The sequence below is a fragment of the Gallus gallus genome, unplaced genomic scaffold, assembly GCF_016699485.2.
Source record: "Gallus gallus isolate bGalGal1 unplaced genomic scaffold, bGalGal1.mat.broiler.GRCg7b scaffold_42, whole genome shotgun sequence".
Classification (NCBI taxonomy): domain Eukaryota; kingdom Metazoa; phylum Chordata; class Aves; order Galliformes; family Phasianidae; genus Gallus; species Gallus gallus.
The window spans coordinates 83,393-107,307 of NW_024095994.1; the positions used below are offsets into that span (position 1 = coordinate 83,393).

At 56.0% G+C, this 23,915-nt stretch overlaps 2 protein-coding genes across 39 annotated transcripts; both read left to right on the top strand.

The window, feature by feature from the left end:
* The first annotated feature begins 695 nt into the window (after positions 1 to 695).
* LOC121108855 lies at positions 696 to 11,240 on the top strand. Of its 27 annotated transcripts, none has more exons than XM_046906125.1 (12): positions 1,418 to 1,950; positions 2,110 to 2,158; positions 2,611 to 2,658; positions 7,032 to 7,103; positions 7,175 to 7,313; positions 7,430 to 7,489; positions 8,453 to 8,527; positions 8,722 to 8,793; positions 8,866 to 8,985; positions 9,702 to 9,806; positions 10,515 to 10,662; positions 10,848 to 11,240. In XM_046906125.1, the coding sequence occupies exons 7-12, from the start codon at positions 8,500 to 8,502 to the stop codon at positions 11,149 to 11,151; spliced, it is 777 nt and encodes a 258-aa protein (XP_046762081.1). In that variant the 5' UTR covers positions 1,418 to 1,950; positions 2,110 to 2,158; positions 2,611 to 2,658; positions 7,032 to 7,103; positions 7,175 to 7,313; positions 7,430 to 7,489; positions 8,453 to 8,499; the 3' UTR covers positions 11,152 to 11,240. The 27 variants fall into 27 exon arrangements, 22 of the variants coding, with proteins under 22 accessions (XP_040512939.1, XP_040512942.1, XP_040512937.1 ...); XM_046906124.1 differs by having other exon boundaries at positions 7,214 to 7,313; XM_040657005.2 differs by lacking the exons at positions 1,418 to 1,950; positions 7,175 to 7,313 and adding an exon at positions 696 to 743.
* A 1,496-nt stretch (positions 11,241 to 12,736) lies between these two features.
* On the top strand, positions 12,737 to 23,277 carry LOC107054716. 12 transcript variants are annotated; one of them, XM_046906160.1, is made up of 12 exons: positions 12,737 to 13,075; positions 14,153 to 14,201; positions 14,654 to 14,701; positions 19,070 to 19,141; positions 19,252 to 19,351; positions 19,468 to 19,527; positions 20,491 to 20,565; positions 20,759 to 20,830; positions 20,903 to 21,022; positions 21,739 to 21,843; positions 22,552 to 22,699; positions 22,885 to 23,277. In XM_046906160.1, the coding sequence occupies exons 7-12, from the start codon at positions 20,538 to 20,540 to the stop codon at positions 23,186 to 23,188; spliced, it is 777 nt and encodes a 258-aa protein (XP_046762116.1). In that variant the 5' UTR covers positions 12,737 to 13,075; positions 14,153 to 14,201; positions 14,654 to 14,701; positions 19,070 to 19,141; positions 19,252 to 19,351; positions 19,468 to 19,527; positions 20,491 to 20,537; the 3' UTR covers positions 23,189 to 23,277. The 12 variants fall into 12 exon arrangements, with proteins under 12 accessions (XP_046762116.1, XP_046762113.1, XP_046762111.1 ...); XM_046906159.1 differs by lacking the exon at positions 12,737 to 13,075 and adding an exon at positions 13,461 to 13,993; XM_046906157.1 differs by lacking the exon at positions 14,654 to 14,701.
* The last annotated feature ends 638 nt before the right edge of the window (positions 23,278 to 23,915 follow it).

Sequence of the window (23,915 nt, forward strand, 5' to 3'; positions counted from 1 at the left end):
AGATGCCTTTTTGTGCCTCCCTTTGGCTGCAGCACGTCAAAAATGGTTTGCATTTGAGTGGGAAAACCCGGATTCGGGAAGAAAAGCTCGGTTACCCTGGGCAGCGTTACCCCACACAAGGGGTAACAAGGTCAGCGCAAAGTCGGAGATGGTGTTACCGCTTATCGGGACATAATAGAAGCACAGCCTCTGCCAGCTGGGACATCAGCACAGAAGGCAGAAATGATTGCTCTGATGAGAGCCCTCAAGCTGGCTAAAGGCAAAAGAGCTAATGTCTGGTCTGCTTCTAAGCATGCTTTTGGTGCTGTACACAGTCATGGGGCTATGTGGAAAGGAGGGGGGCTGTTACCAACTCGAGGGAAAGGAATCAAGCACACTCCTGAGATCTGGGAGTTGATAGAAGTGCCTGAGAAGGCGTGAGAAACTGCAAGAAAGCACTGCGGAAGTCATCCGAAAGGTACGAGTGCAGGAGGATGGAGAAATGATTTGGCAGATGAAGCAACCAAAAGGGTGGCAGGAGAGGAGAGGGGAGAAGGGAAAGGGGAAAAGTTGCATGCGTCCGGCGCCACCCGAGAGGAATCCGGCCCCCCCTTCCTCCCGCAGTCCCCGGAGCGCTGCCAGGCCGCCCTTAGCAACGTGACGCCGCAGGTGGTTGCTAGGGGCGGGCCAGGAAGTGGTTTGTGGCGGCGGAGAGCACTTCCGGGGCAGCGCGGCATGGCGGCGGCGGCGGCGGCGGGCGGGCGGTGAGTGGGGCCGGGCGGAGCGGGTTGTGTCCTGGGCACGGGGTCGGGCTTCAGTCCGGGGGCATGGAGGGGCCGTCGGGGGAGGAGCTGGTGGTGCTGCCGGCAGCCGGAGGCAGGTCCCGGCTCGCAGGCGGGCTGCGTGGCCTGTTGAGGGCTGTGGGTGCCGGAGCGCAGGCCGGGGCGAGCGGGGCGGCTCCCAGGCGGCGCCGCGGCTGCGTTGGGCAGGGCGGTGGCAGCCCCGTGCTCCGTCGTGCGGCGGGAGCTGTCGTGCTTTGTCGCTCTTCGCTGGTCCGTGGAGGGGAAGCTGGCGTGTCGCTTGCTCTCGTTGTTGTTTGTGTGTTGTTTCCGTGGTGGCGGGCCTTGGAGATGGCGTCGGGAAGCGCGGGGCTCCGTCCGGATGGGAAGTTTTGCTTTTGGCGTCGCTCTGTGGAGTTTTGCTTCAGGCCCGGAGCGCGACAGCACGAAGCTGTGGGTGGCGGGGCCTGATGGTGCAGCAAGGATGGCAACGGCATCGTCTTCCTGTGGTGTTCCCCAGCAAAGCCTCGAGGCAGAGCCTGAGCCCCCCTCTTCCCCCGTCCGCCTGGCTTCTGTGGCGCGGCTCTGGCTGTGCTCTGCTGCGCTCTGCGGTGCAGCAGGAAGGCCTCCCTTTGTTTGCCAGTAGGTCAGGTCCCCGTAACGTCCTGATAGCGACATGGCACAGTTAAGAAATAGTGCGAGTCAGCATGGGAGGTGCTGTCCTGGAGTTGTTTTGCCTCCTCCTGCTGGCGTGTTCCAGAGGCAGAGGGAGGCATGCGGGCAGAGGCAATGTGCACGGTGCCAGCAAGTGCTGCGGGGCACGGGGGGCAGCTTCCTCTCAGGGAAGGACGTGCAAGTGTAAAGCTGTGAGTACCGGCTAGGGATGCTGCCTTGAAGTAAGCGCAGAGGGCGGCGTGCCTGATGCCAAGCCGTGACTCGCCGGTGTGCTGTGGTCCCTGTAACGCTGAAGTGCAGCCAGCTGGTTTGCCTAAAGTTGCAGCTGTGGACTGGGCAGGTCTGGGAGCCCGTTTTGAGTGGGGACATGATTTGTTGCTTTAGTTGAGAGAGATGAGCAGAAGGAGTGGCGCTCGTGCAGGACGCAAGCGCGGTGTGCTGTGCCATCTGTGAGCTTCTGGCAGAGGCAGGTGGTGAAAGTGGCCGTGGTTGCTGCTTGGCAGCCTACGTGAGAGCTGTGAGTGCTGGTCACGCGGTTGGGATTGGTCGCGCCTGAACCTGAAGGAAAGTGGGGAAAAGAAGGGTGCCTTGTGAGCTCTGAGGAGGGGATTTTGTGTTTTCATGGCGTACGAATGCGTTCCCTTTTCTGATGTGTTTTTGTGCGTTGGTGTTTCAGGTGTGTGAGTGAGGACTCCGCGCTGGAATTTGTACCGAGAAGAGCCCAGGTGAGGAATGGAGCAACGTGCCTTGGTGCTGTGTTTGACTGGGGGAGCGGGCAAGGAGGAATGTTTGTAAAGGTGTAGTTGCTCTGGATTTCACTGAGCGGGACGAGTCTGGGCTGAAGTTTTCTGTGATTCTGTTTGTTGCGTCGTAACGGCTGCCTCGGTAGATTGGAGGGAGGGAGGGAGGGAGAGGGAGATTTTAAAGCTGGAAGCAGTCCGGAGCAGATGGCATTTCTGCCTGCTTTGATGACGCTGTTCAAAGCCTTTGGGTCTGCAGTATGCAAGGTCCTGATTCAAAGGCAGGATTCAATCCAGTCGCAGCTCGTTGCGGGCAAATGCTTCTCTTAAGTGGTCTTCTGAATCAGCAGTGTCAGGGATTTCACAGTGTGTGTGTTGCCGTGGCTGGCAGTCTTTGCAGTTAGGAATGTCTTCCTGTGTTTTTCTGTTCCGAATAGGATCCCGTCCTTGAGCTGCATTAGAAGCAAATTGTGATACCGTGTGCGGTAAGAAAGGGCAGAGGAGCAGGCTCCTCCGGGCGGTGGTCACGTCAGCAAGCTGTCGGAGCTGAAGGAGCATTTGGACAATGCTCTCGGAGCTCGGGTTTGCATTTTGGTGGCCCTGTGTGGGGTGAGGAGTTGGACTTGGTGGCCTTTGTGGGTCCTGTCCAACTTTGGCTGTTCTCTGGTTCTGTGAGCAGCGGACAGGGCTGATTTGGCGCAAGCTCCCGTTCCACGTTCAGCATCGTAGGTGCTGTTAGGAGCTGAGGTGGGTGCCGTGGCAGGCGGCTCCTCCGTGGTGGTACTCCAGTGATGGGGGTCATCGCGCCGTGTTTCTGGGATAGCAACAAGGTCACAACTTTCCAAGTGCATCAGTGTTTCCAACTCCTTCTGCTTATTTCCCAGGCCGTGTGCGTTGTCATAAAGGCACTTCAGCTGGGCTTCCTGTCTCACGGCCTTTCTTTTCTGGAGGATCTAGGATTCCCTAGAACATCCTCCTGCTCTTCTCCGTCGCTTTGTGCTCCACCCTTTTCACCCATCCAGTTTGGTGTGAACCCTCGAACAACCTGCTCAACCCCGGTGGCCCTCATGTTGCCCCCTTCTCCCTTCATAGTTAGTTTAAAGAGCTTTCAATGAGTCCTGCCAGTTCCTGGGCTAGGGCGCTCTTACCCCTTAGAGACAGGCAAGTTCCATCTGCAGACATCGTGCCAGGTGCTGGGTAAATTGCCCCATGGTCAAAAAACCCAAATTCCTGTGTTTGCAGCAACCTCTAAGGCTTTTATTTATGAGGTGGGTTTTTTTGATCCTCTCAGTATCCTGCCCCGCCACTGAAGGTATAGAAGAAAAAAGCAGCTGCACGCCCTTTCCATCTACTACCTACCGCAGTCCCCTGAAGTCTTTCTTGATAGTCCTCAGGCTTTTCTCAGCGGCTTCGTCGCTGCCGGCCTGAACTATCAAGAAGGGGTAGCAATCTCAGGGGCGAATCAGACCAGAAGTTTTCTAGCAAGATCCCTGCCCCGTTCCCCATGGAGGCAGCGCAACTCCGTACGGGTAGGGTCAGGCTGAAATGCAGGGCCCACCATTCGTCTTAGAAGGGAGTCGCCTCTGACAACCAGCCTTCTTTCCTTCTGGGTGGAGGCAGTCTTGAGGCGTGCGGTTGACTGCTTCACCCAAGGCAAGCTCACGGGTGGACCTCCCAGTGCACCCTCACTCGCCTCTCCCTCGAGTTGCAGGGCGTCAAACGTATTTTGCAGAGGCCCCTGGGGAAGCGAGGATGGTCGGGATGGGGGTTGCCTACTTCTCGGAGCTGGTACCTGTTTCCAGTCCTCGTCCTGTCTCCAGTTGCCTCACTCTCCTCGGCATTGGCAGGACAGCGGGGATCAGAATCACCAAGGCAGGAAAAGACCTCCAGGATCATCCAGTCCAACCGTCCAGCTCCCGCCACCGTTTCCTCACTAAGCCATGTCCCTTAGTTCAACATTGACACATTTCTTGAACACCTCTGTGGATGGTGACTCAGCCACTTCCCCGGGCATCCCATTCCAGTGGCTGTCCACTCTTCCAGAGAATCAGTTCTTCCTCATATCTCCCCTGAACCTCCCCTGGCACAACTTGAGTGACTGGAAAAGGAGAGACATAAACCCCATTTTTGAAAAGGCCAAAAGGAAGACGTGGGGAACTACAGGCCTGTCAGCTGATTATGAAGGAAGTCTTCAGGAAACTATAGTAAAGCAAGCCGAAAACAGAGGTGATTGGTGACAGCCCTTACTTCACTAAGGGCAAATCATGCGTGACCAATTTGTTGTTCTTCTACGATGGCATTATAGCATTAGTGGGTAAGGCTGAAGCCTGAGCTTCTGCGGTCATCTATCTGGACTGACGTGGATTTGACAGATGGACAATTGAGTGGTCCATTAATTGACTTAGCTGGACAGTTAGACTGAGTGGTTGCCGTCCACCATTGTCGCTCATTGTGAAGGCAGAGACCGGTGGTGACCCTCAGGAATCCATTGGTGGAGCTATTCAAGAAATATTTAGCTGTGGTACTAAGGTACGTGGTTTAGTGGGCAATATTGGCAGTAGGTGGACCGTAGGAGTAGAAGATAAGGAGAAGCGGAGGCTCGGGGGAGATCTTCTCTCTCTCTCTCTCTCTACAAATCCCTGAGAGGAGGCTGTGGCAAAGCGGGGATTGGCCTGTGCCCCCAGGTAACAGCGATAGGAAAAGAGGGAATCAGAATCACCAAGGCAGGAAAGGATCTCCAAGATGATCGAGTGCGACCGCCCACCTACCACCGCTTCCCCACTAAACCATGTCCCTTAGTTCAACATTTAAACATTTCTTGGACACCTCTGTGGATGGTGACTCAACCACTTCCCCGGGCAGCCCGTTCCAGTGCCTGACCACTCTCTCTGAGGATAAATTATTCTTAATATCCATCCTGAACCTCCCCTGGCGCAACTTGAGGCCATTCCATCTCATCCTATTGACAGTGAGATGGGAGAAGAGGCCAACTCTCACCTGGTCACAACCTCCTTTCAGGGAGATGCTGTGAGCTGTGAGCCCTCAAGTTGCGTAACCGTTGGGGTTATGGCAACTGATTAAAAATGATGGGATGGAAAGTAATGAGTTTCCTCATAGGAGGCGCTCATCTTGAGCTGTCAATCTGAAGAAGTGCAAACAGATGCGGACAAAGGAGAGTCAATGCGGTGTATTGAAAAAACATGCAAGGACATGACGCATAAGTTGCCAGGTTTGTGGGAAGGTCATATAGCGTACCTCCCCATATTTATTTTTCAGACATCATCCTCCGTGCTAGTGAGGCTTTGTCTGCTTGGTTTTCAGGGCAAGTTTCACATTCAGGGATATCCTGTGCAGTAGCGTCCTTGTTGCAGACCCTGTTTCTGTATTGCGTCTCTTCTGGGCCCGCTGAGCAAGAAGAAATTCCTTCTTGAGGTTGTCAAGGCACTATGAAAGTTTTCCGGCAAAGCTGTGGATGCCCCGTCCGTGGAGGTGTTCAAGGCCTGGTTGGGTGGCGTCCTGGGCTGCCTGGCCCAGTGGGTGGCATCGCTGCGCACAGTGGTGGGGTTGGACGTACCACTTGTTTAACGTCCCCTCCAAGCCAGGGCATTCTATGGTGCTGTGATTCTACGATGTAAGTGTGACAAGCGTCAGCTGTGGTTTTCTGTAGGTGTCAGGGAATGGTCCCCCACGGTGATGGTGCCCAGAGCAAGGGACAGAGCTCTGCGCCTACCCTGGGAGGACTCTCACCCTCCTGAGCTGCCCAACAGGATGTGCTCCCTGGGGGAGGTGGCTGCACTGCAGCTTCGCTGCCACGGTTGCGCCCAAATAGCCCCTGCTCTCCCCAGCAGAGGTGCCCCAAGCAGCGACCCCAGGCAGCCCTGGTGCAGCGCATCACAAGACAAGGGGCACACGGGGAGCCTCCTACCCAGCATCACGAGGCCGTGAAGTCGCAGTGCCCCACCTTGCTGTGCTGAGCCGTGAGGTCATAACGCCCATCTGTGACGTCTGTCCCGAGCTACAGGATCACTGTGTGCCTGCCTCGACAGCAGCACTTGCTGTGGCTGCAGCAGCTGTGGTGGCAGCATGGCACGAGTGTGGGGGTCCGTGGCCCCTGTCCGTCTCGTTGTCGTCCTCCTCCTTACCGCCGTGTGTTCCCGGGAGAGCTTTGCTGCTCCGTGGCGAGCACCGGGAGCAGGTGGGTGGGCAGAGAGGGGGCCAAAAGTGAGCAGCACTGGGGGCCAAAAGTCAGGCTGTATCCCCGTGGTGCCAGAGCACGGTTCCCTGGGGCCTGCTTTCCATGGTGGGCCGATGGTGATGGGCAGCACCTCAGGGGCCAGGAAAGAGCCCGTGGCAGCTCTGCTCCCCAGGGCTGGTTCCAGCCGTTGTCGGGCCGTGACTTGGCCTCTTGCTGGCTGGAGCACAGCCTTCATCCTGGGAGTTGTCGTAGGGGGGAAGTTTAGAGGATGTGTGCTGGGAAAAGCGTGAGCGTTTCTGACCCAGCCTCATGGCACTCCCCGTAGTCGAATGCCAGTATTCAGCACAGCCCTGGCCCGCGGCCCAGAGGAAGAGACAGGCATGGTTTCCTCCAGTGTGACCTTCCTTTGTGTACGTGAGAGATCTCCCAGTAAGAAAGCCCCGAGGGGCTGTATCTTCTTCCACGCGGTCCATGAGGCATGTGGAGAGAGTATTTTGTGAGCTGCCGGGTGCCAGCCAACAGGTCCTCCTGGCTGCTCTGCAACTTTGGAAATCACGGCCCGAGTCTTTCTTCCGTGCCGTTACCTGACCCACCTCCTGCTACTAAGGGAGAAGATGGCAACATGCAATGGGAACTAGTCTCGTCTGTTCTTCTTGATTCTAGATGGCGCCTTTGGTGTTCCGTTTCCGGATGGTCGCCTGGATCCGGATTTTGTGCCTCAGGGGAAACCCAGAGGTAAGTTGTGAGCGTGTGTTTCCTCAACGGCAGAACGATGCATGCCCTAACTGTTGGTAATTTTACTGAAGATGCTGTCAAGGTCTTCCTAATGTGCTTACACCTTGAAGGGCTTGCACAGATAAGTCCTAAGTGTTTGGTTAGTTGGAGAGCTGCCACATATGAGTGGGATGGTTACCCCTGCCATCAGCTGAGAGCACCCAGGCCTTGGTATGTGGGTCATTCCCTGACCCAGCGCCAGACCCTGCAGGTCACTCAGGAAATGTAGGCCCCAGTGTGCAGTGGAAGCTCTTCTCACCTGTGTCTGATCCCGCTTGTGCCTGCAGGCCCTCTTGGTCAATCAACAGCGTGGAATCGTGTCCCTGAGCCCGGTGTGGATGCTGGAGGTAAGTCTCCAGTCTTCATTTTCTCGATATTTGTTCCTATTTGGTTGTGATGGTTCAGCAGTGGTTCGTCTTTTCATTGGCCAGCGGGTTCTTCTCTGTGAGAAGCATGGGTGTTTACGATTTCTTGGGCGCTCCATGCTCCCAGTGTGGTGTTGGCTTGGCCTTTGTGCATCCGAGGCCCCCCAGTAATGAAGCCTCAAGGGGATGAGCGTTCTTCGGTGAGGTCCCTGAGAGTCCTTTCACGTGGCCTGGAGAGACTCTTTGGAATGCTGCTTCAGCAGCTTTCCAAAGCCAACAGGTCAGCTGGCTTGTGTGCCCCTCTGGATCTTTCATGCCGCGCCCGCATGGCAGGTGATTACCGGAGCCCCTTCCAGACGCTGCTGGTTCCTAAGGAAGAGGGAGATCACAGCGTGCAGTGGGAACGTTTCTCATGTGCCCTCGATTACAGCTGTGTCTCCAGGCAGTGGCTTGTCAAAGTCTCAGTTTAATCAGGTCCACGAGACTCAGTGCAGTCTCGTAGGTAGATCAGCAAAAGGGGGGAGCACTTAGGTTTTCATGTTGTTTCCAAGTGAAGTGTGTCTTCGTACTCCCTTTGCAGAAGAGAAGGGAGGATGTGGGTCAGGATGAGTGGTGTGCGTGGCGTGCTTTGCCTTGCAAAGGTGTCTTTGCCAGCCACTCCAGCCGTGAGGTGTTTCGAGTGCCTTCTGCAGAGCCAGCAGGCAGGGTTCAGTTGAGTGTGAAGCTGGGTCGAGCTGCGGGAGAGCTTTCCTCTGGGCAGCTCCACACGTGGCTAGTTTTGCCACAATTGCGGTGCCACTGCAGGCACCCGGGGACTGTTGCAAAGATGCTCCTGAGTGGAAGGGAGAGAACAGTGTCATGAAGGAGTCCCCTGTTTTGATTGCCTCCTCTGTCATTCTGGCCGCAAGAATGTTTAATGAGAGTTGCTGTGTGCTGTGTTTGCAGGTGTGACTGGAGGTGTAGGTGATCCAGCTTCCCCTCTGCGATCCAGGATGCGTGGGAGTCCGTCATCTCACATGGGTATGTCATGGCTCTGTAGATCCTTTGTGACAGCTGACAGCGCAAAGGCCAAACGTCAGCCAGGTCTCTCGGCAGATGTGAGAGCGTAGTCCTGCGTGGTGTATGTCCTTGCACTGCGCGATCCCCTGCTATGCTCGGCAGCGCAGTTATGCCGCTGTGTGTGATGGAAACTTTTTGTGGACCTTTGGTTGCAGAAGTGCGGCCAGGGAAGGCGTTGCCAAGTCCTCAGCTCTTTCCTGTGCTGGAGCCCCGCTGGAATCCCAGGGGTAAGTAGTTTATCTTTACTGACTTCACTGACTCCCCGCTGATCTTCCAAACTTCCGGCACAGGCGATGTAGCTTCCTACGTTGTGTTAGGTCCGGAAAGAGGAAAGGATACATCTAGAAGAGGGAGATACTCCCCGAGGTCATCTCCTGGGCTAAAGGAACTCCTGAAGGAAATGGAGAAGGCAGCGCGTGGTGGGTATACTTGAGTGTGTTCACTGTGAGACTTGGGAAGCTGAGGTCTGATATGCATGGGTGGATAAGCTGTAGCCTGCACGGCAGGAAGGGATCTCTCAGAGCCGCGGTGTGGTGGTGTTCCGTGTAAGACCTTGCAGGCACTGTCAAGCTCCAGAGATGGTCTGCTGGCACTTCTGCATCCAGCCAAGACCCCGAGACAGCTGCTCGCCCAGCACGACCGTAACTTGTCAGAGCTGCTTTGTGCAGACATTGGCACCCAGATGGCAGCAAGTGGCGAGTGCTGTGCTCCTGTTTGAACAAAGCCCTCTGTGCTGCTGAGCAAGTTCAAGGCAGGAGGAGCATCCCAAGCAGGGGTGGCTGTCTTTGCTAATGCTGGAAACGAGGTGGAGATGGTGATTCTGGAGATGGTTCTGCCGGAGCTTGAATTTGAGCGTGCAGGTGCCTGGCTGTGATGGGTGGAACAGGATGGTTGGTGATGGTCCCAGCACGGTGCGTGAGGGCCCTGGCCAGGGGCCTTATTCCTCGGGAGGCGTGAGAGGTTTTGGCACCCTCCAATTCCTGGGAGGGCCCAAATGCCCTTGGGCAGCGGAGGGGGTCGCAGTGGCTTTGGGGGGCCGGGACCTGCAGACTTTGCCTGAGCTCAGGGTAGGAGAAGCTCAGTTCCTGATGAGAGGACGTCGCATCCAATGGTACTGTCCTGTTTCTTTCGGAAGGAAGTGACCAACCATCTGCACAGGACGCGCTGCGGTTTGGCAGCCATCCCACACTGCCAGTCTCGGCCAGAGGAACACAGACAGCGCCGACAACTGGCATGCCAGGTAATTTGTGTCCTGTGGTCATCCAGTGTCACTAACCAGAGTCAGTGTGTGCCTGCAGGCTCTTCCTGCCTGCTCTTGCACCCCAGGTCAGCAGCCAAACCTGAGCGTATGAGCACAGAGCACATGTAAAAGAAGCCCGGGGTGGCTCTCTGAAAATGGCTGACCTCAGTGGGGTTTGGTGAGTTGTTCCAGCAGCATGCCCGAGAAGGTACATGCAGACCTCTGTGACGCCGCCGCTCACCTCCCAGTGCTCACAGAGAGTTGTGAGCTCTGCCCTTTTGGATGAGCGGGGTCCTGTGTGGTAGGAGCGTGCAGGAGTATTTCTCCCCTGGGCTGGCTGCGGCTGTGCCCTGTGCTGGCTCGAGGCTGACCTTCAGCCTGGGCGGTGTCCTGAGGAAGAGCTCAGGACACGTGCGCTGGGGAAAGTGTGAGGGCTTCTGCTGTGCAGTGCTCCCCGCAGCCAAAGCCCAGAGCCCAGGGCAGAGCGCCAGCCCTCGGCCCAGAGGAATACATGGGCAGTGGTGGTGCAGCCTCACCCTGCCCAACGAGAAGTGGAAGCAGTCCTTTTTGTCCCCTGGTGCTTAGGCACCAGAGACAGAGGTGGTAGCCTCTGATGAAAAAGAAAATCCCGTGGGTCCGTGAAGCGCACAGTGAGATGATCTGTAGCGCAGGTGATGGTAACATGCAGCATTATCTCATTTCTTTCAGGGGTGGATGCTGGGAAAAACACAAGGGCTGTGCTTCAGGAGTTTCTGCAGGTGCACTTCACCCTAGTGATCACAGTGCTTGTAACTGTGCTGCTGTCTGGGCTGGTGATGACCTGTATTGCTGTGTCGTGGATGTGGCACAAATATCCGTGAGTTGTCTTTTCCCCAAGACACTTAATTGCTGCATTTGGCAAGGAGGCACTTGTGGCGCCGGGATCCTGGGCGGCCAAGTCAGCTGCTGGCAGCATGCTGCTCGGATGAATGTTGCGGTGTCTTTTAAGTGTCCTCCTAATTCCCATCAGTGAGTAGTGCTTTCTGAAACTCATTCTCACAGAGTGTGCAAGAGGGCAGAGACAGCTCCAGGACAAGCTCATCCTGAGAGTGACCGGGAGAGAGGCCAATCTGGAGGTGAAGGCAGAGCGGAGCTGGGAGAGGCAACAGAAGATGCCGTAGTTGCCCAAGAAAAGAAGAATGTGTCCAGCGGATCCAGCCCGTTCCCCTCCTCCTTTGAAGCGGAGTTTGAACAGCTGTGCAGCAAAATCCGCACAGACCCTTCCCTTTGGCCCACGTGTCCCAGCAGCTCTCCCACGGACGGCGTCTCTTCCCCAGATGCCCGCGGTTCTCGGGGTTCCCCATAGCCATCTAGTGCCCCGGTTACCTGTGTCAGCAGGGCTGGGGTCCCCTGGAAGACCCCGCTTTGTGAGTAATAAAGACACCCTGTGCAAAAGCAGCTGTTTTGAGCATTTCCATGGGGTTCTAGTGCATAGGGAAGGGCTGGGGAGGCTTGATATGTGAAGAGTTGTCCTTGAGCTCTTCTAGGCTCCTGCCCTGAATCAGGGCAGGCGGCGAGGGAAGGAAGCAGCTGGAAGGGGGAGTTTCCAGCACTGAGCACCTGTGGGAGAAACTACGTGGTAGCAAAGGCTACCAGTACAATGCTTACGCCTGCAGGTGAAGAGGCGACAGCCTGCCCTATGGCAGTCCTAGATTAGAAGTCACAGAAATCATCGTACGAGTCGTCATAGAAGTCACGGAATGGCGTGGATTGGAAGGGACCTCAAGGACCTTCGGGTTCCAAACGCCAACCAAGCAATGGGTTCTAGGGGACCCATTGGAATTAAGGTGCCGGTTTTGACAAGTGGAAATGTGTCGTTCAGGAGTATAGGAGCGATCCGCTCGGGGTCGCTGAAAGATTTGAAACGACACTAAAAGCAGCATCCTGACTGGGCGGATATAGACGCGATGCTGGGTGAGTTCACCGGGACGGAAGAGCAATGAATTCTGAAAACGGCTAGGACTCACGTCCAGGCTCAAGTGAGTGCCCGAAGGGCCTCACCCAAAGGCCTGCAAGGGCAGATGGAGGGTTTTGTCCTCCGTTTTGTTTTGGAAAGGCCATAGATGAGTTCAGGATCTAAGAGCAATAGATAAGATTGTGGAAGCTTTACAGCCAGTAGCTGCAAACCCCTATACACTGTTAAGTAGACTCAAGCCAGAAAGGAACTACTTGAGAGTGTTAGGTCTGAAAGATGCCTTTTTGTGCCTCCCTTTGGCTGCAGCACGTCAAAAATGGTTTGCATTTGAGTGGGAAAACCCGGATTCGGGAAGAAAAGCTCGGTTACCCTGGGCAGCGTTACCCCACACAAGGGGTAACAAGGTCAGCGCAAAGTCGGAGATGGTGTTACCGCTTATCGGGACATAATAGAAGCACAGCCTCTGCCAGCTGGGACATCAGCACAGAAGGCAGAAATGATTGCTCTGATGAGAGCCCTCAAGCTGGCTAAAGGCAAAAGAGCTAATGTCTGGTCTGCTTCTAAGCATGCTTTTGGTGCTGTACACAGTCATGGGGCTATGTGGAAAGGAGGGGGGCTGTTACCAACTCGAGGGAAAGGAATCAAGCACACTCCTGAGATCTGGGAGTTGATAGAAGTGCCTGAGAAGGCGTGAGAAACTGCAAGAAAGCACTGCGGAAGTCATCCGAAAGGTACGAGTGCAGGAGGATGGAGAAATGATTTGGCAGATGAAGCAACCAAAAGGGTGGCAGGAGAGGAGAGGGGAGAAGGGAAAGGGGAAAAGTTGCATGCGTCCGGCGCCACCCGAGAGGAATCCGGCCCCCCCCTTCCTCCCGCAGTCCCCGGAGCGCTGCCAGGCCGCCCTTAGCAACGTGACGCCGCAGGTGGTTGCTAGGGGCGGGCCAGGAAGTGGTTTGTGGCGGCGGAGAGCACTTCCGGGGCAGCGCGGCATGGCGGCGTCGGCTTCGGCTTCGGCGGCGGGCGGGCGGTGAGTGGGGCCGGGCGGAGCGGGTTGTGTCCTGGGCACGGGGTCGGGCTTCAGTCCGGGGGCATGGAGGGGCCGTCGGGGGAGGAGCTGGTGGTGCTGCCGGCAGCCGGAGGCAGGTCCCGGCTCGCAGGCGGGCTGCGTGGCCTGTTGAGGGCTGTGGGTGCCGGAGCGCAGGCCGGGGCGAGCGGGGCGGCTCCCAGGCGGCGCCGCGGCTGCGTTGGGCAGGGCGGTGGCAGCCCCGTGCTCCGTCGTGCGGCGGGAGCTGTCGTGCTTTGTCGCTCTTCGCTGGTCCGTGGAGGGGAAGCTGGCGTGTCGCTTGCTCTCGTTGTTGTTTGTGTGTTGTTTCCGTGGTGGCGGGCCTTGGAGATGGCGTCGGGAAGCGCGGGGCTCCGTCCGGATGGGAAGTTTTGCTTTTGGCGTCGCTCTGTGGAGTTTTGCTTCAGGCCCGGAGCGCGACAGCACGAAGCTGTGGGTGGCGGGGCCTGATGGTGCAGCAAGGATGGCAACGGCATCGTCTTCCTGTGGTGTTCCCCAGCAAAGCCTCGAGGCAGAGCCTGAGCCCCCCTCTTCCCCCGTCCGCCTGGCTTCTGTGGCGCGGCTCTGGCTGTGCTCTGCTGCGCTCTGCGGTGCAGCAGGAAGGCCTCCCTTTGTTTGCCAGTAGGTCAGTCCCCGTAACGTCCTGATAGCGACATGGCACAGTTAAGAAATAGTGCGAGTCAGCATGGGAGGTGCTGTCCTGGAGTTGTTTTGCCTCCTCCTGCTGGCGTGTTCCAGAGGCAGAGGGAGGCATGCGGGCAGAGGCAATGTGCACGGTGCCAGCAAGTGCTGCGGGGCACGGGGGGCAGCTTCCTCTCAGGGAAGGACGTGCAAGTGTAAAGCTGTGAGTACCGGCTAGGGATGCTGCCTTGAAGTAAGCGCAGAGGGCGGCGTGCCTGATGCCAAGCCGTGACTCGCCGGTGTGCTGTGGTCCCTGTAACGCTGAAGTGCAGCCAGCTGGTTTGCCTAAAGTTGCAGCTGTGGACTGGGCAGGTCTGGGAGCCCGTTTTGAGTGGGGACATGATTTGTTGCTTTAGTTGAGAGAGATGAGCAGAAGGAGTGGCGCTCGTGCAGGACGCAAGCGCGGTGTGCTGTGCCATCTGTGAGCTTCTGGCAGAGGCAGGTGGTGAAAGTGGCCGTGGTTGCTGCTTGGCAGCCTACGTGAGAGCTGTGAGTGCTGGTCACGCGGTTGGGATTGGTCGCGCCTGAACCTGAAGGAAAGTGGGGAAAAGAAGGGTGCCTTGTGGGCTCTGAGGAGGGGATTTTGTGTTTTCATGGCGTACGAATGCGTTCCCTTTTCTGATGTGTTTTTGTGCGTTGGTGTTTCAGGTGTGTGAGTGAGGACTCCGCGCTGGAATTTGTACCGAGAAGAGCCCAGGTGAGGAATGGAGCAACGTGCCTTGGTGCTGTGTTTGACTGGGGGAGCGGGCAAGGAGGAATGTTTGTAAAGGTGTAGTTGCTCTGGATTTCACTGAGCGGGACGAGTCTGGGCTGAAGTTTTCTGTGATTCTGTTTGTTGCGTCGTAACGGCTGCCTCGGTAGATTGGAGGGAGGGAGGGAGGGAGAGGGAGATTTTAAAGCTGGAAGCAGTCCGGAGCAGATGGCATTTCTGCCTGCTTTGATGACGCTGTTCAAAGCCTTTGGGTCTGCAGTATGCAAGGTCCTGATTCAAAGGCAGGATTCAATCCAGTCGCAGCTCGTTGCGGGCAAATGCTTCTCTTAAGTGGTCTTCTGAATCAGCAGTGTCAGGGATTTCACAGTGTGTGTGTTGCCGTGGCTGGCAGTCTTTGCAGTTAGGAATGTCTTCCTGTGTTTTTCTGTTCCGAATAGGATCCCGTCCTTGAGCTGCATTAGAAGCAAATTGTGATACCGTGTGCGGTAAGAAAGGGCAGAGGAGCAGGCTCCTCCGGGCGGTGGTCACGTCAGCAAGCTGTCGGAGCTGAAGGAGCATTTGGACAATGCTCTCGGAGCTCGGGTTTGCATTTTGGTGGCCCTGTGTGGGGTGAGGAGTTGGACTTGGTGGCCTTTGTGGGTCCTGTCCAACTTTGGCTGTTCTCTGGTTCTGTGAGCAGCGGACAGGGCTGATTTGGCGCAAGCTCCCGTTCCACGTTCAGCATCGTAGGTGCTGTTAGGAGCTGAGGTGGGTGCCGTGGCAGGCGGCTCCTCCGTGGTGGTACTCCAGTGATGGGGGTCATCGCGCCGTGTTTCTGGGATAGCAACAAGGTCACAACTTTCCAAGTGCATCAGTGTTTCCAACTCCTTCTGCTTATTTCCCAGGCCGTGTGCGTTGTCATAAAGGCACTTCAGCTGGGCTTCCTGTCTCACGGCCTTTCTTTTCTGGAGGATCTAGGATTCCCTAGAACATCCTCCTGCTCTTCTCCGTCGCTTTGTGCTCCACCCTTTTCACCCATCCAGTTTGGTGTGAACCCTCGAACAACCTGCTCAACCCCGGTGGCCCTCATGTTGCCCCCTTCTCCCTTCATAGTTAGTTTAAAGAGCTTTCAATGAGTCCTGCCAGTTCCTGGGCTAGGGCGCTCTTACCCCTTAGAGACAGGCAAGTTCCATCTGCAGACATCGTGCCAGGTGCTGGGTAAATTGCCCCATGGTCAAAAAACCCAAATTCCTGTGTTTGCAGCAACCTCTAAGGCTTTTATTTATGAGGTGGGTTTTTTTGATCCTCTCAGTATCCTGCCCCGCCACTGAAGGTATAGAAGAAAAAAGCAGCTGCACGCCCTTTCCATCTACTACCTACCGCAGTCCCCTGAAGTCTTTCTTGATAGTCCTCAGGCTTTTCTCAGCGGCTTCGTCACTGCCGGCCTGAACTATCAAGAAGGGGTAGCAATCTCAGGGGCGAATCAGACCAGAAGTTTTCTAGCAAGATCCCTGCCCCGTTCCCCATGGAGGCAGCGCAACTCCGTACGGGTAGGGTCAGGCTGAAATGCAGGGCCCACCGTTCGTCTTAGAAGGGAGTCGCCTCTGACAACCAGCCTTCTTTCCTTCTGGGTGGAGGCAGTCTTGAGGCGTGCGGTTGACTGCTTCACCCAAGGCAAGCTCACGGGTGGACCTCCCAGTGCACCCTCACTCGCCTCTCCCTCGAGTTGCAGGGCGTCAAACGTATTTTGCAGAGGCCCCTGGGGAAGCGAGGATGGTCGGGATGGGGGTTGCCTACTTCTCGGAGCTGGTACCTGTTTCCAGTCCTCGTCCTGTCTCCAGTTGCCTCACTCTCCTCGGCATTGGCAGGACAGCGGAGATCAGAATCACCAAGGCAGGAAAAGACCTCCAGGATCATCCAGTCCAACCATCCAGCTCCCGCCACCGTTTCCTCACTAAGCCATGTCCCTTGGTTCAACATTGACACATTTCTTGAACGCCTCTGTGGATGGTGACTCAGCCACTTCCCCGGGCATCCCATTCCAGTGGCTGTCCACTCTTCCAGAGAATCAGTTCTTCCTCATATCTCCCCTGAACCTCCCCTGGCACAACTTGAGTGACTGGAAAAGGAGAGACATAAACCCCATTTTTGAAAAGGCCAAAAGGAAGACGTGGGGAACTACAGGCCTGTCAGCTGATTATGAAGGAAGTCTTCAGGAAACTATAGTAAAGCAAGCCGAAAACAGAGGTGATTGGTGACAGCCCTTACTTCACTAAGGGCAAATCATGCGTGACCAATTTGTTGTTCTTCTACGATGGCATTATAGCATTAGTGGGTAAGGCTGAAGCCTGAGCTTCTGCGGTCATCTATCTGGACTGACGTGGATTTGACAGATGGACAATTGAGTGGTCCATTAATTGACTTAGCTGGACAGTTAGACTGAGTGGTTGCCGTCCACCATTGTCGCTCATTGTGAAGGCAGAGACCGGTGGTGACCCTCAGGAATCCATTGGTGGAGCTATTCAAGAAATATTTAGCTGTGGTACTAAGGTACGTGGTTTAGTGGGCAATATTGGCAGTAGGTGGACCGTAGGAGTAGAAGATAAGGAGAAGCGGAGGCTCGGGGGAGATCTTCTCTCTCTCTCTCTCTCTCTACAAATCCCTGAGAGGAGGCTGTGGCAAAGCGGGGATTGGCCTGTGCCCCCAGGTAACAGCGATAGGAAAAGAGGGAATCAGAATCACCAAGGCAGGAAAGGATCTCCAAGATGATCGAGTGCGACCGCCCACCTACCACCGCTTCCCCACTAAACCACGTCCCTTAGTTCAACATTTAAACATTTCTTGGACACCTCTGTGGATGGTGACTCAACCACTTCCCCGGGCAGCCCGTTCCAGTGCCTGACCACTCTCTCTGAGGATAAATTATTCTTAATATCCATCCTGAACCTCCCCTGGCGCAACTTGAGGCCATTCCATCTCATCCTATTGACAGTGAGATGGGAGAAGAGGCCAACTCTCACCTGGTCACAACCTCCTTTCAGGGAGATGCTGTGAGCCCTCAAGTTGCGTAACCGTTGGGGTTATGGCAACTGATTAAAAATGATGGGATGGAAAGTAATGAGTTTCCTCATAGGAGGCGCTCATCTTGAGCTGTCAATCTGAAGAAGTGCAAACAGATGCGGACAAAGGAGAGTCAATGCGGTGTATTGAAAAAACATGCAAGGACATGACGCATAAGTTGCCAGGTTTGTGGGAAGGTCATATAGCGTACCTCCCCATATTTATTTTTCAGACATCATCCTCCGTGCTAGTGAGGCTTTGTCTGCTTGGTTTTCAGGGCAAGTTTCACATTCAGGGATATCCTGTGCAGTAGCGTCCTTGTTGCAGACCCTGTTTCTGTATTGCGTCTCTTCTGGGCCCGCTGAGCAAGAAGAAATTCCTTCTTGAGGTTGTCAAGGCACTATGAAAGTTTTCCGGCAAAGCTGTGGATGCCCCGTCCGTGGAGGTGTTCAAGGCCTGGTTGGGTGGCGTCCTGGGCTGCCTGGCCCAGTGGGTGGCATCGCTGCGCACAGTGGTGGGGTTGGACGTACCACTTGTTTAACGTCCCCTCCAAGCCAGGGCATTCTATGGTGCTGTGATTCTACGATGTAAGTGTGACAAGCGTCAGCTGTGGTTTTCTGTAGGTGTCAGGGAATGGTCCCCCACGGTGATGGTGCCCAGAGCAAGGGACAGAGCTCTGCGCCTACCCTGGGAGGACTCTCACCCTCCTGAGCTGCCCAACAGGATGTGCTCCCTGGGGGAGGTGGCTGCACTGCAGCTTCGCTGCCACGGTTGCGCCCAAATAGCCCCTGCTCTCCCCAGCAGAGGTGCCCCAAGCAGCGACCCCAGGCAGCCCTGGTGCAGCGCATCACAAGACAAGGGGCACACGGGGAGCCTCCTACCCAGCATCACGAGGCCGTGAAGTCGCAGTGCCCCACCTTGCTGTGCTGAGCCGTGAGGTCATAACGCCCATCTGTGACGTCTGTCCCGAGCTACAGGATCACTGTGTGCCTGCCTCGACAGCAGCACTTGCTGTGGCTGCAGCAGCTGTGGTGGCAGCATGGCACGAGTGTGGGGGTCCGTGGCCCCTGTCCGTCTCGTTGTCGTCCTCCTCCTTACCGCCGTGTGTTCCCGGGAGAGCTTTGCTGCTCCGTGGCGAGCACCGGGAGCAGGTGGGTGGGCAGAGAGGGGGCCAAAAGTGAGCAGCACTGGGGGCCAAAAGTCAGGCTGTATCCCCGTGGTGCCAGAGCACGGTTCCCTGGGGCCTGCTTTCCATGGTGGGCCGATGGTGATGGGCAGCACCTCAGGGGCCAGGAAAGAGCCCGTGGCAGCTCTGCTCCCCAGGGCTGGTTCCAGCCGTTGTCGGGCCGTGACTTGGCCTCTTGCTGGCTGGAGCACAGCCTTCATCCTGGGAGTTGTCGTAGGGGGGAAGTTTAGAGGATGTGTGCTGGGAAAAGCGTGAGCGTTTCTGACCCAGCCTCATGGCACTCCCCGTAGTCGAATGCCAGTATTCAGCACAGCCCTGGCCCGCGGCCCAGAGGAAGAGACAGGCATGGTTTCCTCCAGTGTGACCTTCCTTTGTGTACGTGAGAGATCTCCCAGTAAGAAAGCCCCGAGGGGCTGTATCTTCTTCCACGCGGTCCATGAGGCATGTGGAGAGAGTATTTTGTGAGCTGCCGGGTGCCAGCCAACAGGTCCTCCTGGCTGCTCTGCAACTTTGGAAATCACGGCCCGAGTCTTTCTTCCGTGCCGTTACCTGACCCACCTCCTGCTACTAAGGGAGAAGATGGCAACATGCAATGGGAACTAGTCTCGTCTGTTCTTCTTGATTCTAGATGGCGCCTTTGGTGTTCCGTTTCCGGATGGTCGCCTGGATCCGGATTTTGTGCCTCAGGGGAAACCCAGAGGTAAGTTGTGAGCGTGTGTTTCCTCAACGGCAGAACGATGCATGCCCTAACTGTTGGTAATTTTACTGAAGATGCTGTCAAGGTCTTCCTAATGTGCTTACACCTTGAAGGGCTTGCACAGATAAGTCCTAAGTGTTTGGTTAGTTGGAGAGCTGCCACATATGAGTGGGATGGTTACCCCTGCCATCAGCTGAGAGCACCCAGGCCTTGGTATGTGGGTCATTCCCTGACCCAGCGCCAGACCCTGCAGGTCACTCAGGAAATGTAGGCCCCAGTGTGCAGTGGAAGCTCTTCTCACCTGTGTCTGATCCCGCTTGTGCCTGCAGGCCCTCTTGGTCAATCAACAGCGTGGAATCGTGTCCCTGAGCCCGGTGTGGATGCTGGAGGTAAGTCTCCAGTCTTCATTTTCTCGATATTTGTTCCTATTTGGTTGTGATGGTTCAGCAGTGGTTCGTCTTTTCATTGGCCAGCGGGTTCTTCTCTGTGAGAAGCATGGGTGTTTACGATTTCTTGGGCGCTCCATGCTCCCAGTGTGGTGTTGGCTTGGCCTTTGTGCATCCGAGGCCCCCCAGTAATGAAGCCTCAAGGGGATGAGTGTTCTTCGGTGAGGTCCCTGAGAGTCCTTTCACGTGGCCTGGAGAGACTCTTTGGAATGCTGCTTCAGCAGCTTTCCAAAGCCAACAGGTCAGCTGGCTTGTGTGCCCCTCTGGATCTTTCATGCCGCGCCCGCATGGCAGGTGATTACCGGAGCCCCTTCCAGACGCTGCTGGTTCCTAAGGAAGAGGGAGATCACAGCGTGCAGTGGGAACGTTTCTCATGTGCCCTCGATTACAGCTGTGTCTCCAGGCAGTGGCTTGTCAAAGTCTCAGTTTAATCAGGTCCACGAGACTCAGTGCAGTCTCGTAGGTAGATCAGCAAAAGGGGGGAGCACTTAGGTTTTCATGTTGTTTCCAAGTGAAGTGTGTCTTCGTACTCCCTTTGCAGAAGAGAAGGGAGGATGTGGGTCAGGATGAGTGGTGTGCGTGGCGTGCTTTGCCTTGCAAAGGTGTCTTTGCCAGCCACTCCAGCCGTGAGGTGTTTCGAGTGCCTTCTGCAGAGCCAGCAGGCAGGGTTCAGTTGAGTGTGAAGCTGGGTCGAGCTGCGGGAGAGCTTTCCTCTGGGCAGCTCCACACGTGGCTAGTTTTGCCACAATTGCGGTGCCACTGCAGGCACCCGGGGACTGTTGCAAAGATGCTCCTGAGTGGAAGGGAGAGAACAGTGTCATGAAGGAGTCCCCTGTTTTGATTGCCTCCTCTGTCATTCTGGCCGCAAGAATGTTTAATGAGAGTTGCTGTGTGCTGTGTTTGCAGGTGTGACTGGAGGTGTAGGTGATCCAGCTTCCCCTCTGCGATCCAGGATGCGTGGGAGTCCGTCATCTCACATGGGTATGTCATGGCTCTGTAGATCCTTTGTGACAGCTGACAGCGCAAAGGCCAAACGTCAGCCAGGTCTCTCGGCAGATGTGAGAGCGTAGTCCTGCGTGGTGTATGTCCTTGCACTGCGCGATCCCCTGCTATGCTCGGCAGCGCAGTTATGCCGCTGTGTGTGATGGAAACTTTTGTGGACCTTTGGTTGCAGAAGTGCGGCCAGGGAAGGCGTTGCCAAGTCCTCAGCTCTTTCCTGTGCTGGAGCCCCGCTGGAATCCCAGGGGTAAGTAGTTTATCTTTACTGACTTCACTGACTCCCCGCTGATCTTCCAAACTTCCGGCACAGGCGATGTAGCTTCCTACGTTGTGTTAGGTCCGGAAAGAGGAAAGGATACATCTAGAAGAGGGAGATACTCCCCGAGGTCATCTCCTGGGCTAAAGGAACTCCTGAAGGAAATGGAGAAGGCAGCGCGTGGTGGGTATACTTGAGTGTGTTCACTGTGAGACTTGGGAAGCTGAGGTCTGATATGCATGGGTGGATAAGCTGTAGCCTGCACGGCAGGAAGGGATCTCTCAGAGCCGCGGTGTGGTGGTGTTCCGTGTAAGACCTTGCAGGCACTGTCAAGCTCCAGAGATGGTCTGCTGGCACTTCTGCATCCAGCCAAGACCCCGAGACAGCTGCTCGCCCAGCACGACCGTAACTTGTCAGAGCTGCTTTGTGCAGACATTGGCACCCAGATGGCAGCAAGTGGCGAGTGCTGTGCTCCTGTTTGAACAAAGCCCTCTGTGCTGCTGAGCAAGTTCAAGGCAGGAGGAGCATCCCAAGCAGGGGTGGCTGTCTTTGCTAATGCTGGAAACGAGGTGGAGATGGTGATTCTGGAGATGGTTCTGCCGGAGCTTGAATTTGAGCGTGCAGGTGCCTGGCTGTGATGGGTGGAACAGGATGGTTGGTGATGGTCCCAGCACGGTGCGTGAGGGCCCTGGCCAGGGGCCTTATTCCTCGGGAGGCGTGAGAGGTTTTGGCACCCTCCAATTCCTGGGAGGGCCCAAATGCCCTTGGGCAGCGGAGGGGGTCGCAGTGGCTTTGGGGGGCCGGGACCTGCAGACTTTGCCTGAGCTCAGGGTAGGAGAAGCTCAGTTCCTGATGAGAGGACGTCGCATCCAATGGTACTGTCCTGTTTCTTTCGGAAGGAAGTGACCAACCATCTGCACAGGACGCGCTGCGGTTTGGCAGCCATCCCACACTGCCAGTCTCGGCCAGAGGAACACAGACAGCGCCGACAACTGGCATGCCAGGTAATTTGTGTCCTGTGGTCATCCAGTGTCACTAACCAGAGTCAGTGTGTGCCTGCAGGCTCTTCCTGCCTGCTCTTGCACCCCAGGTCAGCAGCCAAACCTGAGCGTATGAGCACAGAGCACATGTAAAAGAAGCCCGGGGTGGCTCTCTGAAAATGGCTGACCTCAGTGGGGTTTGGTGAGTTGTTCCAGCAGCATGCCCGAGAAGGTACATGCAGACCTCTGTGACGCCGCCGCTCACCTCCCAGTGCTCACAGAGAGTTGTGAGCTCTGCCCTTTTGGATGAGCGGGGTCCTGTGTGGTAGGAGCGTGCAGGAGTATTTCTCCCCTGGGCTGGCTGCGGCTGTGCCCTGTGCTGGCTCGAGGCTGACCTTCAGCCTGGGCGGTGTCCTGAGGAAGAGCTCAGGACACGTGCGCTGGGGAAAGTGTGAGGGCTTCTGCTGTGCAGTGCTCCCCGCAGCCAAAGCCCAGAGCCCAGGGCAGAGCGCCAGCCCTCGGCCCAGAGGAATACATGGGCAGTGGTGGTGCAGCCTCACCCTGCCCAACGAGAAGTGGAAGCAGTCCTTTTTGTCCCCTGGTGCTTAGGCACCAGAGACAGAGGTGGTAGCCTCTGATGAAAAAGAAAATCCCGTGGGTCCGTGAAGCGCACAGTGAGATGATCTGTAGCGCAGGTGATGGTAACATGCAGCATTATCTCATTTCTTTCAGGGGTGGATGCTGGGAAAAACACAAGGGCTGTGCTTCAGGAGTTTCTGCAGGTGCACTTCACCCTAGTGATCACAGTGCTTGTAACTGTGCTGCTGTCTGGGCTGGTGATGACCTGTATTGCTGTGTCGTGGATGTGGCACAAATATCCGTGAGTTGTCTTTTCCCCAAGACACTTAATTGCTGCATTTGGCAAGGAGGCACTTGTGGCGCCGGGATCCTGGGCGGCCAAGTCAGCTGCTGGCAGCATGCTGCTCGGATGAATGTTGCGGTGTCTTTTAAGTGTCCTCCTAATTCCCATCAGTGAGTAGTGCTTTCTGAAACTCATTCTCACAGAGTGTGCAAGAGGGCAGAGACAGCTCCAGGACAAGCTCATCCTGAGAGTGACCGGGAGAGAGGCCAATCTGGAGGTGAAGGCAGAGCGGAGCTGGGAGAGGCAACAGAAGATGCCGTAGTTGCCCAAGAAAAGAAGAATGTGTCCAGCGGATCCAGCCCGTTCCCCTCCTCCTTTGAAGCGGAGTTTGAACAGCTGTGCAGCAAAATCCGCACAGACCCTTCCCTTTGGCCCACGTGTCCCAGCAGCTCTCCCACGGACGGCGTCTCTTCCCCAGATGCCCGCGGTTCTCGGGGTTCCCCATAGCCATCTAGTGCCCCGGTTACCTGTGTCAGCAGGGCTGGGGTCCCCTGGAAGACCCCGCTTTGTGAGTAATAAAGACACCCTGTGCAAAAGCAGCTGTTTTGAGCATTTCCATGGGGTTCTAGTGCATAGGGAAGGGCTGGGGAGGCTTGATATGTGAAGAGTTGTCCTTGAGCTCTTCTAGGCTCCTGCCCTGAATCAGGGCAGGCGGCGAGGGAAGGAAGCAGCTGGAAGGGGGAGTTTCCAGCACTGAGCACCTGTGGGAGAAACTACGTGGTAGCAAAGGCTACCAGTACAATGCTTGCGCCTGCAGGTGAAGAGGCGACAGCCTGCCCTATGGCAGTCCTAGATTAGAAGTCACAGAAATCATCGTACGAGTCGTCATAGAAGTCACGGAATGGCGTGGATTGGAAGGGACCTCAAGGACCTTTGGGTTCCAAACGCCAACCAAGCAATGGGTTCTAGGGGACCCATTGGAATTAAGGTGCCGGTTTTGACAAGTGGAAATGTGTCGTTCAGGAGTATAGGAGCGATCCGCTCGGGGTCGCTGAAAGATTTGAAACGACACTAAAAGCAGCATCCTGACTGGGCGGATATAGACGCGATGCTGGGTGAGTTCACCGGGACGGAAGAGCAATGAATTCTGAAAACGGCTAGGACTCACGTCCAGGCTCAAGTGAGTGCCTGAAGGGCCTCACCCAAAGGCCTGCAAGGGCAGATGGAGGGTTTT

Excerpts from the sequence above, each read along its gene's own strand:
- LOC121108855 (XM_046906122.1), top strand. The coding sequence starts at position 8,500 with ATGCGTGGGAGTCCGTCATCTCACATGG. Across the intron at positions 8,528-8,721 it reads GAGTCCGTCATCTCACATGG|AAGTGCGGCCAGGGAAGGCG; the intron begins GTATGTCATGGC and ends CTTTGGTTGCAG. Across the intron at positions 8,794-8,865 it reads GCCCCGCTGGAATCCCAGGG|CTTCCTACGTTGTGTTAGGT; the intron begins GTAAGTAGTTTA and ends CAGGCGATGTAG.
- LOC107054716 (XM_046906160.1), top strand. The coding sequence starts at position 20,538 with ATGCGTGGGAGTCCGTCATCTCACATGG. Across the intron at positions 20,831-20,902 it reads GCCCCGCTGGAATCCCAGGG|CTTCCTACGTTGTGTTAGGT; the intron begins GTAAGTAGTTTA and ends CAGGCGATGTAG. Across the intron at positions 21,023-21,738 it reads AATGGAGAAGGCAGCGCGTG|GAAGTGACCAACCATCTGCA; the intron begins GTGGGTATACTT and ends TTCTTTCGGAAG.